Source organism: Carassius auratus, unplaced genomic scaffold (assembly GCF_003368295.1).
Source record: "Carassius auratus strain Wakin unplaced genomic scaffold, ASM336829v1 scaf_tig00027845, whole genome shotgun sequence".
NCBI classification, from domain to species: Eukaryota; Metazoa; Chordata; class Actinopteri; order Cypriniformes; family Cyprinidae; genus Carassius; species Carassius auratus.
The window spans coordinates 131614-144862 of NW_020525632.1; the positions used below are offsets into that span (position 1 = coordinate 131614).

General features: G+C 38.6%; 1 protein-coding gene across 2 annotated transcripts in view; it reads right to left on the reverse strand.

Moving 5' to 3' along the window:
* Nucleotides 1-1095, reverse strand: part of ift122 (intraflagellar transport 122 homolog (Chlamydomonas)) — a 103508-nt gene extending 102413 nt beyond the window's left edge. For both annotated transcript variants that reach the window (XM_026251627.1, XM_026251626.1), the window contains exons 1-2: nucleotides 936-1095; nucleotides 617-683 (exon numbers count right to left, since the gene is read on the reverse strand). In XM_026251627.1, coding sequence (XP_026107412.1) covers nucleotides 617-683; nucleotides 936-994 — 126 coding nt within the window. In that variant the 5' untranslated portion in view covers nucleotides 995-1095. The remainder of the gene's footprint in view (nucleotides 1-616; nucleotides 684-935) is intronic.
* Nucleotides 1096-13249: the final 12154 nt, after the last annotated feature.

The window sequence follows — 13249 nt, forward strand, 5'->3', positions numbered from 1 at the left end:
TTTTTCGAGGGTATCGGTAAATTACTTGATTGACGTTTTGATAGAGACTACTTGCATATTAATGTATTGGCCCGATTTGGTCCATGGAAAATGTATGTAACGTTATTATTTACTATGTTGTCGTCATTAATTTGTTTTAAGGCATTAAAATGGCTCTTAACCACCTAGACTGAAATATTGTATCACATTATTATAATCGTCCATCGAATCTGACATGATTTACACACAGGTGTTCATTAAAGCCGAGATGTGGCCAGATGTCTGCTTTAAAGGATGTGTCTGCTGTGTGTCTCATCGCTCTGGCGGTTCTAGATGCTAATAAACTGATCATTCTGTGCAGAGGCTTCAATCCAAACACTCCTACAGCGACAGAGCACGCGGGCGACGAGTGACGTCAGAAAAGCGTCTGTACGTTATCATAGGTTATGGTCTATTACTGAACCAATGCAGAGTCGTCCTCATCCGAAGAAACGTAATAAATATATTATAGTATAAATCATAGGGATTCATTCATTGCGTGTGAATTTCTCATCACAGTGTGCACATTAAGTCTGTCCTGGACGCCTAGGTCACTGTGCACTAGTTAGTGTGATGTGTGCAGGTGCAGATCCGTTACCAGAACTCGGTTTCCAGCCGCGACGATGAGCTGAGATCCGTCCGGTCTGAAGGCGAGATCATAGATGCTGAAACACAGAGAGAGTGAGGCTATGAGTGATGAAACACTGAGCGTTACATTATTTCAGTGTTTGCTCCAGAGTCCTGAACCCTAAGAGAAACTCCGGTGATGTTTGAGTGTTGTGTTATGAAGGAAACAGGCAGAAATTACACCTAACTCTAAAGTCGGTTCATCGACGCTTATATTGTTTACATAGCAACGGTTGCTAAGCACATCCATACTGCCCTGCCGTTAATCTTTGGGAAATCATGCAGCTTACCACTGTTCAACCTTATCTCGGTCATGAACTTTGTCGATCCATGTGGCTACAGCTCTCATTGTGGAAACAGGACGGTGTTTTCTGAAATCCGGACGAGTTCGGCCAGTCCTCAACTGTAAACAAACCGGAACTAACACAACATGGAGACCACCGGACGGCTTTCCAAACTAAAAGTCCTTCCTGGTCAAACCACTGCCCCCCGCATTTTATTTTATTTTAGTTTATTTCATTTTATTTTATTCACTCCCCCGTGATTTTTTATGTTCGTTTTGTTTTTATTCATTAGCTTCTTGTAAAAATGTTTTTATTGTTTTAATAGGAGGTGCTTGATTATTATTTTTATTTTATTTTTTCTCGTGATTGGTTCAATTTTTATTTATTTTTTTAAAGGTATACTCCACCCCAAAATGAAAATGTTGTCATTAATCACTTTCCCCCGTGTCGTTCCAAACATGTAAAAGTTTAATTCGTCTTTGGAACACAATTTAATATATTTTGAATGAAAACTGGGAGGTTTGTTATAAACTGCCAAGTAAATAACACTTTCAAGGACCAGAAAAAGATGAAAAGCATCGTCATCAGTGATTCAACCTTAACATTATGAAGCGACGAGAATACTTTTTGTACACAAATAAATAAATAAAAAAACAATTAGTCTCCTCTATAGATATCTGTTGAAGTGGACTTCTCTGACAACAATTGCTCATTTGGAACATCATCAAAAAAGGCAATGATGGGATCACGCAGATTATTATAACATAGTCCTAAATAAATATTGTATTTTTTTTCAAATGTAAATATAAAATGTGAATCATTTAAATATAAAGCATTTTCAATTATATCTCATAATTATAGTCCAAATGTATGTTTAGACTGTTGACAGATTGTAGTGGTCTCATCTCGTTTCTTTCCCACACACAACTCTCTTGAAGTAAATAAAGTCAAATAAAAAAAAACATTTAAAAATGACAGTTTTACTTAGTTTCATACAATAAAATATGGAAATGTAACAGTGTTCACCATAACCATTCATAAATACTCAAATTTGTATAAGACCAACATTTATTATAAGCCCTCCATTGCAGAGGCTTTAAAATCCCTTAGTTCTGACTGAAGACAGTTCTCCATTTCCTGTGAAGGGATGTATGGATGTTCCCTTATTCCCTGTGCCCTTTGAACTCAACGTGTCCACTCCCTTCAGTGTGGAATCTCACTGAAGATGGCAGAATACCCTGAAGTGCCCTTACACCTCGTGTCTCTCCACATCACCGCAGGCAGCGTACGCTGAGTCAGCACTGATGCACTGATGCACTGTTTTTGAGCAAATTAAAACATAAATACAGACAGAAAACGTATCCTTGTGGCGCGGCTGACACAGAACAGCATAAGCTGTCTGCATTCAGATCATTGGTGAATTTGTGGAAGTGTCATTCAGCCAAGTATGGTGACCCATACTCAGAATTCATGCTCTGCATTTAACCCACCCGAAGTGCACACACACAGAGCAGTGAACACACACACACACACACACACTGTGAGCACACACCCGGAGCAGTGTTCATCATTTATGCTGCGGCGCCCGGGGAGCAGTTGGGGGTTCGATGCCTTGCTCAAGGGCACCTAAGTCGTGGTATTGAAGGTGGAGAGAGAACTGTACGTGCACTCCCCCCACCTACAATTCCTGCCGGCCCGAGACTAGAACCCACAACCCTTCGATTGGGAGTCCAACCCTCTAACCATTAGGCCACGACTTCATATTCTCCAAAATGGCACAATGGTGATGCAAAGATGCATTGTTGAATAAAGTAGTTATTTTTGTTTTCTTTACGTATAAGAAAAAAAGCACAAAAAAAAAAAAAACATTATTGTCGCTTAATCACGGTTGAACCACTGATGGCAGATGGACTATTCTGACGATGTCTTTCTTACTTTTCTGGACCTTGACAGTGTAATTTATTTGGAGCCAAAAAAAAAAAAAAAGACAATGACAACAAAGAATAAAAAAAAGTATATATACATATATATCTATCTATCTATATATATATATATATATATATATATATATATATATATATATATATATATATATATATATATATCTATATCTATATATATATATATATATATATATATATATATATATATATATATATATACACACACACACACACACACACACACACACACACACACACACACACACACAGACGCACACTACTTCAGTCCAACACAACTTAATGTCAAAACAAGAAATCACCTCAAATAACAGATCTACTGGCGCCGATACAGGATGGCTGCCTCTGTGACGTGCTCTGCATATGTTTTTGTTAGTTTGTCCTGTCTTTAGTTATATTCCTGCCATCAGTTTCACCAGGGAAGAACTGCTGAACATTCGGCAACACACCACAAGATGTTTTTCCGGATTTCAATTATTCAGATGTTTTAGTGAACGTTGTTATCGGAGGAGCAGCGGCACTTAACTCCTTCTGCTTTCTCGGACACTTATTTATCTAACACACATACTTAGTATACACTTAAATTTTGCACATAATATACATGTACAGTATTGTTCAAAATAATAGCAGTACAATGTGACTAACCAGAATAATCAAGGTTTTTAGTATATTTTTTATTGCTACGTGGCAAACAAGTTACCAGTAGGTTCAGTAGATTGTCAGAAAACAAACGAGACCCAGCATTCATGATATGCACGCTCTTAAGGCTGTGCAATTGGGCAATTAGTTGAAAGGGGTGTGTTCAAAAAAATAGCAGTGTCTACCTTTGACTGTACAAACTCAAAACTATTTTGTACAAACATTTTTTTTCTGGGATTTAGCAATCCTGTGAATCACTAAACTAATATTTAGTTGTATGACCACAGTTTTTTAAAACTGCTTGACATCTGTGTGGCATGGAGTCAACCAACTTGTGGCACCTCTCAGCTGTTATTCCACTCCATGATTCTTTAACAACATTCCACAATTCATTCACATTTCTTGGTTTTGCTTCAGAAACAGCATTTTTGATATCACCCCACAAGTTCTCAATTGGATTAAGGTCTGGAGATTGGGCTGGCCACTCCATAACATTAATTTTGTTGGTTTGGAACCAAGACTTTGCCCGTTTACTAGTGTGTTTTGGGTCATTGTCTTGTTGAAACAACCATTTCAAGGGCATGTCCTCTTCAGCATAGGGCAACATGACCTCTTCAAGTATTTTAACATATGCAAACTGATCCATGATCCCTGGTATGCGATAAATAGGCCCAACACCATAGTAGGAGAAACATGCCCATATCATGATGCTTGCACCTCCATGCTTCACTGTCTTCACTGTGTACTGTGGCTTGAATTCAGAGTTTGGGGGTCGTCTCACAAACTGCCTGTGGCCCTTGGACCCAAAAAGAACAATTTTACTCTCATCAGTCCACAAAATGTTCCTCCATTTCTCTTTAGGCCAGTTGATGTGTTCTTTGGCAAATTGTAACCTCTTCTGCACATGCCTTTTTTTTAACAGAGGGACTTTGCGGGGGATTCTTGAAAATAGATTAGCTTCACACAGACGTCTTCTAACTGTCACAGTACTTACAGGTAACTCCAGACTGTCTTTGATCATCCTGGAGGTGATCATTGGCTGAGCCTTTGCCATTCTGGTTATTCTTCTATCCATTTTGATGGTTGTCTTCCGTTTTCTTCCACGTCTCTCTGGTTTTGCTCTCCATTTTAAGGCATTGGAGATCATTTTAGCTGAACAGCCTATCATTTTTTACACCTCTTTATAGGTTTTCCCCTCTCTAATCAACTTTTTAATCAAAGTACGCTGTTCTTCTGAACAATGTCTTGAACGACCCATTTTCCTCAGCTTTCAAATGCATGTTCAACAAGTGTTGGCTTCATCCTTAAATAGGGGCCACCTGATTCACACCTGTTTCTTCACAAAATTGATGACCTCAGTGATTGAATGCCACACTGCTATTTTTTTGAACACACCCCTTTCAACTAATTCAACTAATTGCCCAATTGCACAGCCTTAAGAGCGTGCATATCATGAATGCTGGGTCTCATTTGTTTTCTGAGAATCTACTGAACCTACTGGTAACTTGTTTGCCACGTAGCAATAAAAAAATATACGAAAAACCTTGATTATTCTGGTTAGTCACATTGTACTGCTATTATTTTGAACAATACTGTACATACATAACTGCATTTTGTAATATACCTGCCTACAAGTGTCAATTTGTATATTGTCATTCACTATCTACTTATTTGTATTTTTTATTCTTTTATTATGTGTTTTATGTTCTGTCGCTGTCATTCTATTATACTGTCATACTGGGGAGCTTCTTAGGCTAGTGACAATGCCCCTGAATTTTCGAGATACCCCTACCGGAGGTGGAACTAAACCCAGCAATGTTTTTCCTCATCTTTAAGGTCTCCCATATATGAAATGGATTCTTGGCTAAAAATATTTTACTGCTAAGATTGTTAAAATAACTGATATTGTTATACACCACAAAACCAATAAAGGACTAAAATATAGCCTGTCCATATGGGAGTTAAGGCATATAAACTAATGCAGATCAATCACACAAGCTCTGAGAGCTTTGAAACTTGACATGTTTGTAGTCAGGAAGTTGATTTAACTACTAGAAAAGACTGGATGTGAATATCTTGATGTATGGAATAAATAGACACATGTAAACACATATCTAAAATAAGCGGACATGCACAAATTTAATATCTATGCAGAATGTTTTCATTTACTTTGTGCTTGCTTTGCCTGGCATTATCATAGAAACACATATGATGGCTTGTTGGAAAGGTGGGGTTGTGCTGAATCCAGCAATACCAAATATGTAAATATAGCATGACAAATAGGAGTGTTCTGTCACTCAATGTATGAGGTGTCCAAAATGAATGAAAATGGAACACTGACATAATTGAGTCCAAACCCATTCATTATCAGTGGTGAGGAGAATGTTGAGAAATTCAAATATAAGAGACATCAAAAAATATTTAATATGACACCTTGTACTATATGGAAACAAAGATTGAAATCGAAAGATAACACCTTACCATAGCACAAACAGGAGACCAGGAGTTTTAACTTAATGAACTTTTTAATAAAACTATAACTTAACTTCACACAATACAACCTAAATTACTGTCTTAAATAAAACAAATGGCAATCTAACTAAAGAAACAAACACTCTTTGGGGAAATGAGCCCTGTCTTCTCAGGCTGTTTAGTTTATTTTCTAGCAGCAAACATTTGGAACATCAACTGCTTTTGGGAACCGTTGGAGAAGGGTCTGGCTGCAGACTTGCACTCTCAGACACTGCTTCTGCTAGCAACGTCACTTGCAGTCTTTATTTTTTATTTTGTTCTATTTATTGATAACTTTTTGTTTTAATTTCCCAACATTTTATAACAGTTGCTATGTGGCGAAGACAAGAAAAAATAAACTAAATTACAATGTCAATTGCAATCGCTACTTGCACTCTCCGCTACCTGTGACTTCACTTGCAATCAACACAAATCTTGCATGTTGCCAATGGAGACGAGACGCTGTGGTTGTGATTAAACGATTAAAACTAATTTAGTACTATAACGTACAGGGTCCTGCAAGAAAAAGACAAGCACAGACCTTGGCCACAGAACAGCAGAATATGAACGCAATGCACAAAGTCTTTCGTTAAGCGTTTTCCTCCTGTAGAAAAAACTAACACGATATATAGTAATTATTCAATGTACTACAAGTCAAGCAGATGGCTATGAACACAATGTGCAAACTTTGTCCTCCCATACAGCATAACGCTTAATGTGGCCTAATAACAGACTAAGATGATAAAGACAATTTAGTAGGCCTAGGCTAGCCTATATGTCTTGTTGTTGACTAAGTATATACAGACAAGCAAATATGAACGGCATTATGCATTAAGTGATTTTAAAGGATCAACTCCGTACAGGCAAGCAGACGAGTACAGAACGCAGTGCGTTAAATTGTACATTAAACGTTTTCCTCCTATAGAAAATCATTATAAATAAAACACATAATGTAGGTTAATGGACAAAGACAGTGATATAAACAAGTTGTAGACAGTTTATTCTATATGGAAAAATGCTTAATTTGAAACTTTGCGTGTTGCGTTTATTCTGGGCTCACCTGCTTGCCTGTACATATTAGTTATGTATTTTAATAAAGTAGAGAAGCATGAGTTTGGCCTTTCTCATCTACAGTATTGTTCAAAATAATAGCAGTACAATGTGACTAACCAGAATAATCAAGGTTTTTCGTATATTTTTTTATTGCTACGTGGCAAACAAGTTACCAGTAGGTTCAGTAGATTCTCAGAAAACAAACAAGACCCAGCATTCATGATATGCACGCTCTTAAGGCTGTGCAATTGGGCAATTAGTTGAATTAGTTGAAAGGGGTGTGTTCAAAAAAATAGCAGTGTGGCATTCAATCACTGAGGTCATCAATTTTGTGAAGAAACAGGTGTGAATCAGGTGGCCCCTATTTAAGGATGAAGCCAACACTTGTTGAACATGCATTTGAAAGCTGAGGAAAATGGGTCGTTCAAGACATTGTTCAGAAGAACAGCGTACTTTGATTAAAAAGTTGATTAGAGAGGGGAAAACCTATAAAGAGGTGTAAAAAATGATAGGCTGTTCAGCTAAAATGATCTCCAATGCCTTAAAATGGAGAGCAAAACCAGAGAGACGTGGAAGAAAACGGAAGACAAACCAATGATCACCTCCAGGATGATCAAAGACAGTCTGGAGTTACCTGTAAGTACTGTGACAGTTAGAAGACGTCTGTGTGAAGCTAATCTATTTTCAAGAATCCCCCGCAAAGTCCCTCTGTTAAAAAAAAGGCATGTGCAGAAGAGGTTACAATTTGCCAAAGAACACATCAACTGGCCTAAAGAGAAATGGAGGAACATTTTGTGGACTGATGAGAGTAAAATTGTTCTTTTTGGGTCCAAGGGCCACAGGCAGTTTGTGAGACGACCCCCAAACTCTGAATTCAAGCCACAGTACACAGTGAAGACAGTGAAGCATGGAGGTGCAAGCATCATGATATGGGCATGTTTCTCCTACTATGGTGTTGGGCCTATTTATCGCAAACCAGGGATCATGGATCAGTTTGCATATGTTAAAATACTTGAAGAGGTCATGTTGCCCTATGCTGAAGAGGACATGCCCTTGAAATGGTTGTTTCAACAAGACAATGACCCAAAACACACTAGTAAACGGGCAAAGTCTTGGTTCCAAACCAACAAAATTAATGTTATGGAGTGGCCAGCCCAATCTCCAGACCTTAATCCAATTGAGAACTTGTGGGGTGATATCAAAAATGCAAGAAATGTGAATGAATTGTGGAATGTTGTTAAAGAATCATCGAGTGGAATAACAGCTGAGAGGTGCCACAAGTTGGTTGACTCCATGCCACACAGATGTCAAGCAGTTTTAAAAAACTGTGGTCATACAACTAAATATTAGTTTAGCGATTCACAGGATTGCTAAATCCCAGAAAAAAAAAATGTTTGTACAAAATAGTTTTGAGTTTGTACAGTCAAAGGTAGACACTGCTATTTTTTTGAACACACCCCTTTCAACTAATTGCCCAATTGCACAGCCTTAAGAGCGTGCATATCATGAATGCTGGGTCTTGTTTGTTTTCTGACAATCTACTGAACCTACTGGTAACTTGTTTGCCACGTAGCAATAAAAAATATACTAAAAACCTTGATTATTCTGGTTAGTCACATTGTACTGCTATTATTTTGAACAATACTGTATGTCCATTATGCCACATTTTGCGGTATGTGAGGAAAATACTATATACATATTCCTTATATTAATGAACTGTACATTTAATTTGATATTTTAATAGCATCTTAATATATTAAGCCATGTTAAGTGTTTTTTTTTTCTATGCTTAGCTAGAGACTTTGTGCAAATGTTCATATTCTGGTGTTCTGGCCATGGATTTGCCGATCTTGTCTTTTTCTTGCAGGACCATGTACGTTATAGTACTAAATTAGTTTTAATAATTTAATCACCACCACAGCGTCTTGTCTCCATTGGCAACATGCAAAATTTGTGTTGATTGCAAGTGATGTCACAGGTAGCGAAGAGTTCAAGTAGCAATTGCAAGTGACATTGTAATTTAGTTTCTTTTTTCTTGTCTTCACCACCTGGCTTTATAAAATGTTGGGAAATTCAAACGCAAAAGTAATAAAAAAATAAAAATAAAATAAAAAATAAAGACTGCACGTGATGTCACTAGCGGAAGTGCAAGTGTCTGAGTGTGCAAGTCTGAGAGTGCAAGTACAAGCCTGCAGCCAGACCCTCCTGAAACATTCTGGGGTCAACCCCCCATGATGTTACAACTGCAGCACACCACTCATCCACATTGTCATCAGTGACAAAGTGGGTCATATTTGGACAGTCAGGGCAAGAGCAAAACTCTGCAGGTCAAGCCCACAGAAAGACACTGGCATTTGGTGGCATCGGTGCAGTTTCCGTCTTTACAGTAGAGGTGGGTGAGGTCTCTAACTCCTTTAGGTGCTGGTGCCTTCTGGAACATCACAGATTAAATGCAGCCACCTTCTCTGAGCCTCCATCCTCTACCAACTGGGTTCCAGAGAAGAGTTTTGGCCAGGTGGCTGTGATGCCACACTGCTGTTTGGTACACGTCTCTCAGCACATGTTGCTGGAAGCCATCTTCTGTTGGGGGTAGATTTGCCGCTGACACCTCAGCTCATCCAGGTTGGTGCTAGGATGCCCATCTTGGTGCCTCTTCTTTGTCTTTCAAGATCTTTGATTGAGTGTTGGTGGTCATATCTATCAAAAACTATAACGACACAGCTGTTACCTTCCTTTCCCATTAAAGTTGCGATCTTTTTCCAGACACACTCACCCAGGTCATTGTATGTTTGAAAGGCTGAATCATTGAGACTTTGAAGAAGATCCATGCCATCAATGATATATGCTGATGGTTCTTTTACACTTGGCAGCTGCTGTTGTCTTCTTTATGCTTCCATCATCAAAAAACAAAGAGGGTGGGACAAAATCATGTTTAATCTGAGATACGAGATTTTTATGATTTGGGAGCGGGGAGATACGAGGTTATGCACTCATTGATAAGAATGATACAGACACAGACGTCGCTGCTGCCAGCAAAGTTCATCAAAGTCTGCGGTCATGTCGAGCCTTTTGACAAGAGATAAGGCTTTAAGGGGTAACTAAACCCCTGGTCAGAGCCTGACTCCACCCACTGGCAATATTTGAAAAATGCTGAAAAGTGGGCAGAGCCCAGCGGAGATAGAGGGGACAAACCAAGGGCCGGGCTGAGCCGGTGGGGCGTGAACCTGAGACCCTCAGTGACAGATTAACTGACAGCTGCTGTTAGAGTCATTTTACATGCACAGTGCCAACTTTGAGTCAGTAAAATAATAATAAAAACAATAATTTAATGCTGGTATCCAAAACATTTAATTCAATACAAGTAGAATTAGAAATTAGATACATTTTAAAACTTCAATGCACATGTATAATAAGCCTAGTAATAATAACCCTAGTACTATCGATCATAACATACTTCTACAGAGACTGGAAAACTGGGTTGGGCTTTCTGGGATGGTACTCACATGGTTCAGGTCATACTTAGAAGGGAGAGGCTATTATGTGAGTCTAGGAGAGCATAAGTCTAAGTGGACGTCCATGACATGCGGAGTCCCACAAGGCTCAATTCTTGCACTGCTCTTGTTTAGCCTGTATATGTCTCCACTAAGTCAAATAATCAGAAAGAACCAAATTGCCTATCATAGCTATGCTGATGATACCCAGATTTACCTAGCCTTATCTCCAAATTACTACAGCCCAATAGGAGGATCTTTGATGACATCTTTGTACGCATACGCGAGTGGTTGTGTGGCAACAAAACAAACAGTATGGCGGGCTGTAAAGACGCAACGAGCACTTTCAAGTGAGTTAAGGCCCGTTCACACCAAGCACGATAACTATAAAGATAACGATATTAGTGTCCACACCAGCAAACGATATTGTCTGTGTATTTTAAGCGGACGCGGCACGTCTGCTGCTTTAAATTCTCGAGCTCATTACAGCAAGATTGATTCTGATTGGTTGGCAATGTTTTATCGTTCATCAGGGGGAAAAATCGTTCTGAAAGTGATTCCAACTATATCGTTTCTCTGTGCCTTTATCGTTATAGTTATGGTGTAGACTCTGCTATTCTTTAATATTGAGAATGATTTTTAGAACTATATCTTTATCGTTATCTTTATAGTTATCGTGCTTGGTGTGAACGGGCCTTTAGCGGGTAAAATTCTCAATATATAAGCACTTTAACATCTGAAGACCGGAGGAGGTTTGGAGAGAAGCTCAAAATTTGTATTGGTGACAAAATCGAAGCTATTCAAAGCCCATATGAGATCTGGGATGACAAAAAACGTTGGTCCGACTCGCCCGTGTCTTGGCCACCAATCTGCTGGGGAGACATTTATTCTTATTTAATAGAAACCCCTGGACCCTTCACTCATGAAAGATTAAAGGCTTTCAAAAGTCTGAAGGCCTCTGATTATTTTTTTCTCGAAAAGTTGGGCCAATCTTTTCTGCCAAACAGAAAGCAGTGATCATGCTAAAAGCAGAGGTTAGACCTGGCCAAGCAGAGTCACAGCATGATTCGCATCTCCCGTGGGTGATCGCCATAGAGAACGGCGAAATAATCACTGCTCACTGCGACTGCAAAGCCGGGTAAGTCTTCATTGATCAGTGTTCTTATTTACTTATTTATTTACTGAAAATGTAGTGACTGTTGTACCAATTCAATTGTTTTCAGTGTGAGACTTTCAATGGCGTCTGTACTAATGGTGAAAAATTGTATATCACAGCTTACACATTTCTCCTTCTTTCAAATCCAGTCTTGGAGAAACATGCAGTCGTGTAGCAGCTTTAATGTTTAAAGTAGAAGCAGCTGTCAGGGTAGGACTTACAAATGCTGCATGTACTAGTGAGGCTTGCAGCAAAGCACAGCTACAGAATGATGTGAGGAACATAGTCTGGGTGCTGTGGATTGCGGTTTGGGACACCTGAATCAGAAAGCGAAAACATATGACTCGGTTGATTTGACTCAGTTTTATTTATTTTTATTCAATCTTCTATAAATACATAGTCACTAAGACTTACCATGAACAAAATGTGCCTCACAAACTCGATCAGAAGCTGCAGGCTTTCTTCGGAACGTCCAGGTTCAATCCCCTAATTGCACGCAACCATTTCTTTCATTTTTCGCTATCCTTTTCGGAGGATAGGATTTGACGTGGATCTGTAATTAGTTTTAGGTTGTGGCATTAACTAACCAAAATCCAATGTCGAGCCAACGTCTCAAGCCAACGTCACACTGACATCAAATACTGATATTAAGTTGTCAGGTATGGCAACCAAAATCCAACGTTTTTTAGACGTCATAATGGCAACATCCAAACAACGTCAAATTAAAACATCATATGACGTTGATTTGTAGTTAGTTTTAGGTTGTGGTATTAACTAACCAAAATCCAACGTCGAGCCAACGTCTCAAGCCTATGTCACACTGACATCAAATACTGATATTAAGTCATCAGGTATGGCAACCACAATCCAACGTTTTCTAGACGTCATAATGGCAACGTACAAACAACGTCAAATTAAAACATCATTTGACGTTGATCTTTAGTTTGTTTTTAGGTTGTGACATTAACTAACCAAAAATCCAACGTCGAGCCAACATCTCAAGCCAACGTCACACTGACATCAAATACTGATATTAAGTAGTCAGGTATGGCAACCAAAATCCAAGGTTTTTTAGACGTCATAATGGCAACATCCAAACAACATTAAATTAAAACATCATTTGACGTTGATTTGTAGTTAGTTTTAGGTTGAGGCATTAACTTACCAAAATCCAATGTCTAGCCAACGTCTCAAACCAATGTCACACTGACATCAAATACTGATATTAAGTCGTCAGGTATGGCAACCAAAATCCAACGTTTTCTAGACGTCATAATTGCAACGTCCAAACAACGTCAAATTAAAACAACATTTGACGTGGATCTGTAGTTAGTTTTGTTGTGGCATTAACTAACCAAAATCCAACATCAAGACAATGTCTCAAGCAAACGTCAGATTGACATCAAATACTGATATTTAGTCGTCAGGTATGGCAACCAAAATCCAACGTCTACAAAGCATCATAATGGCAACGTCCACACAACGTCCAATTAAAACATAATTTGGTGT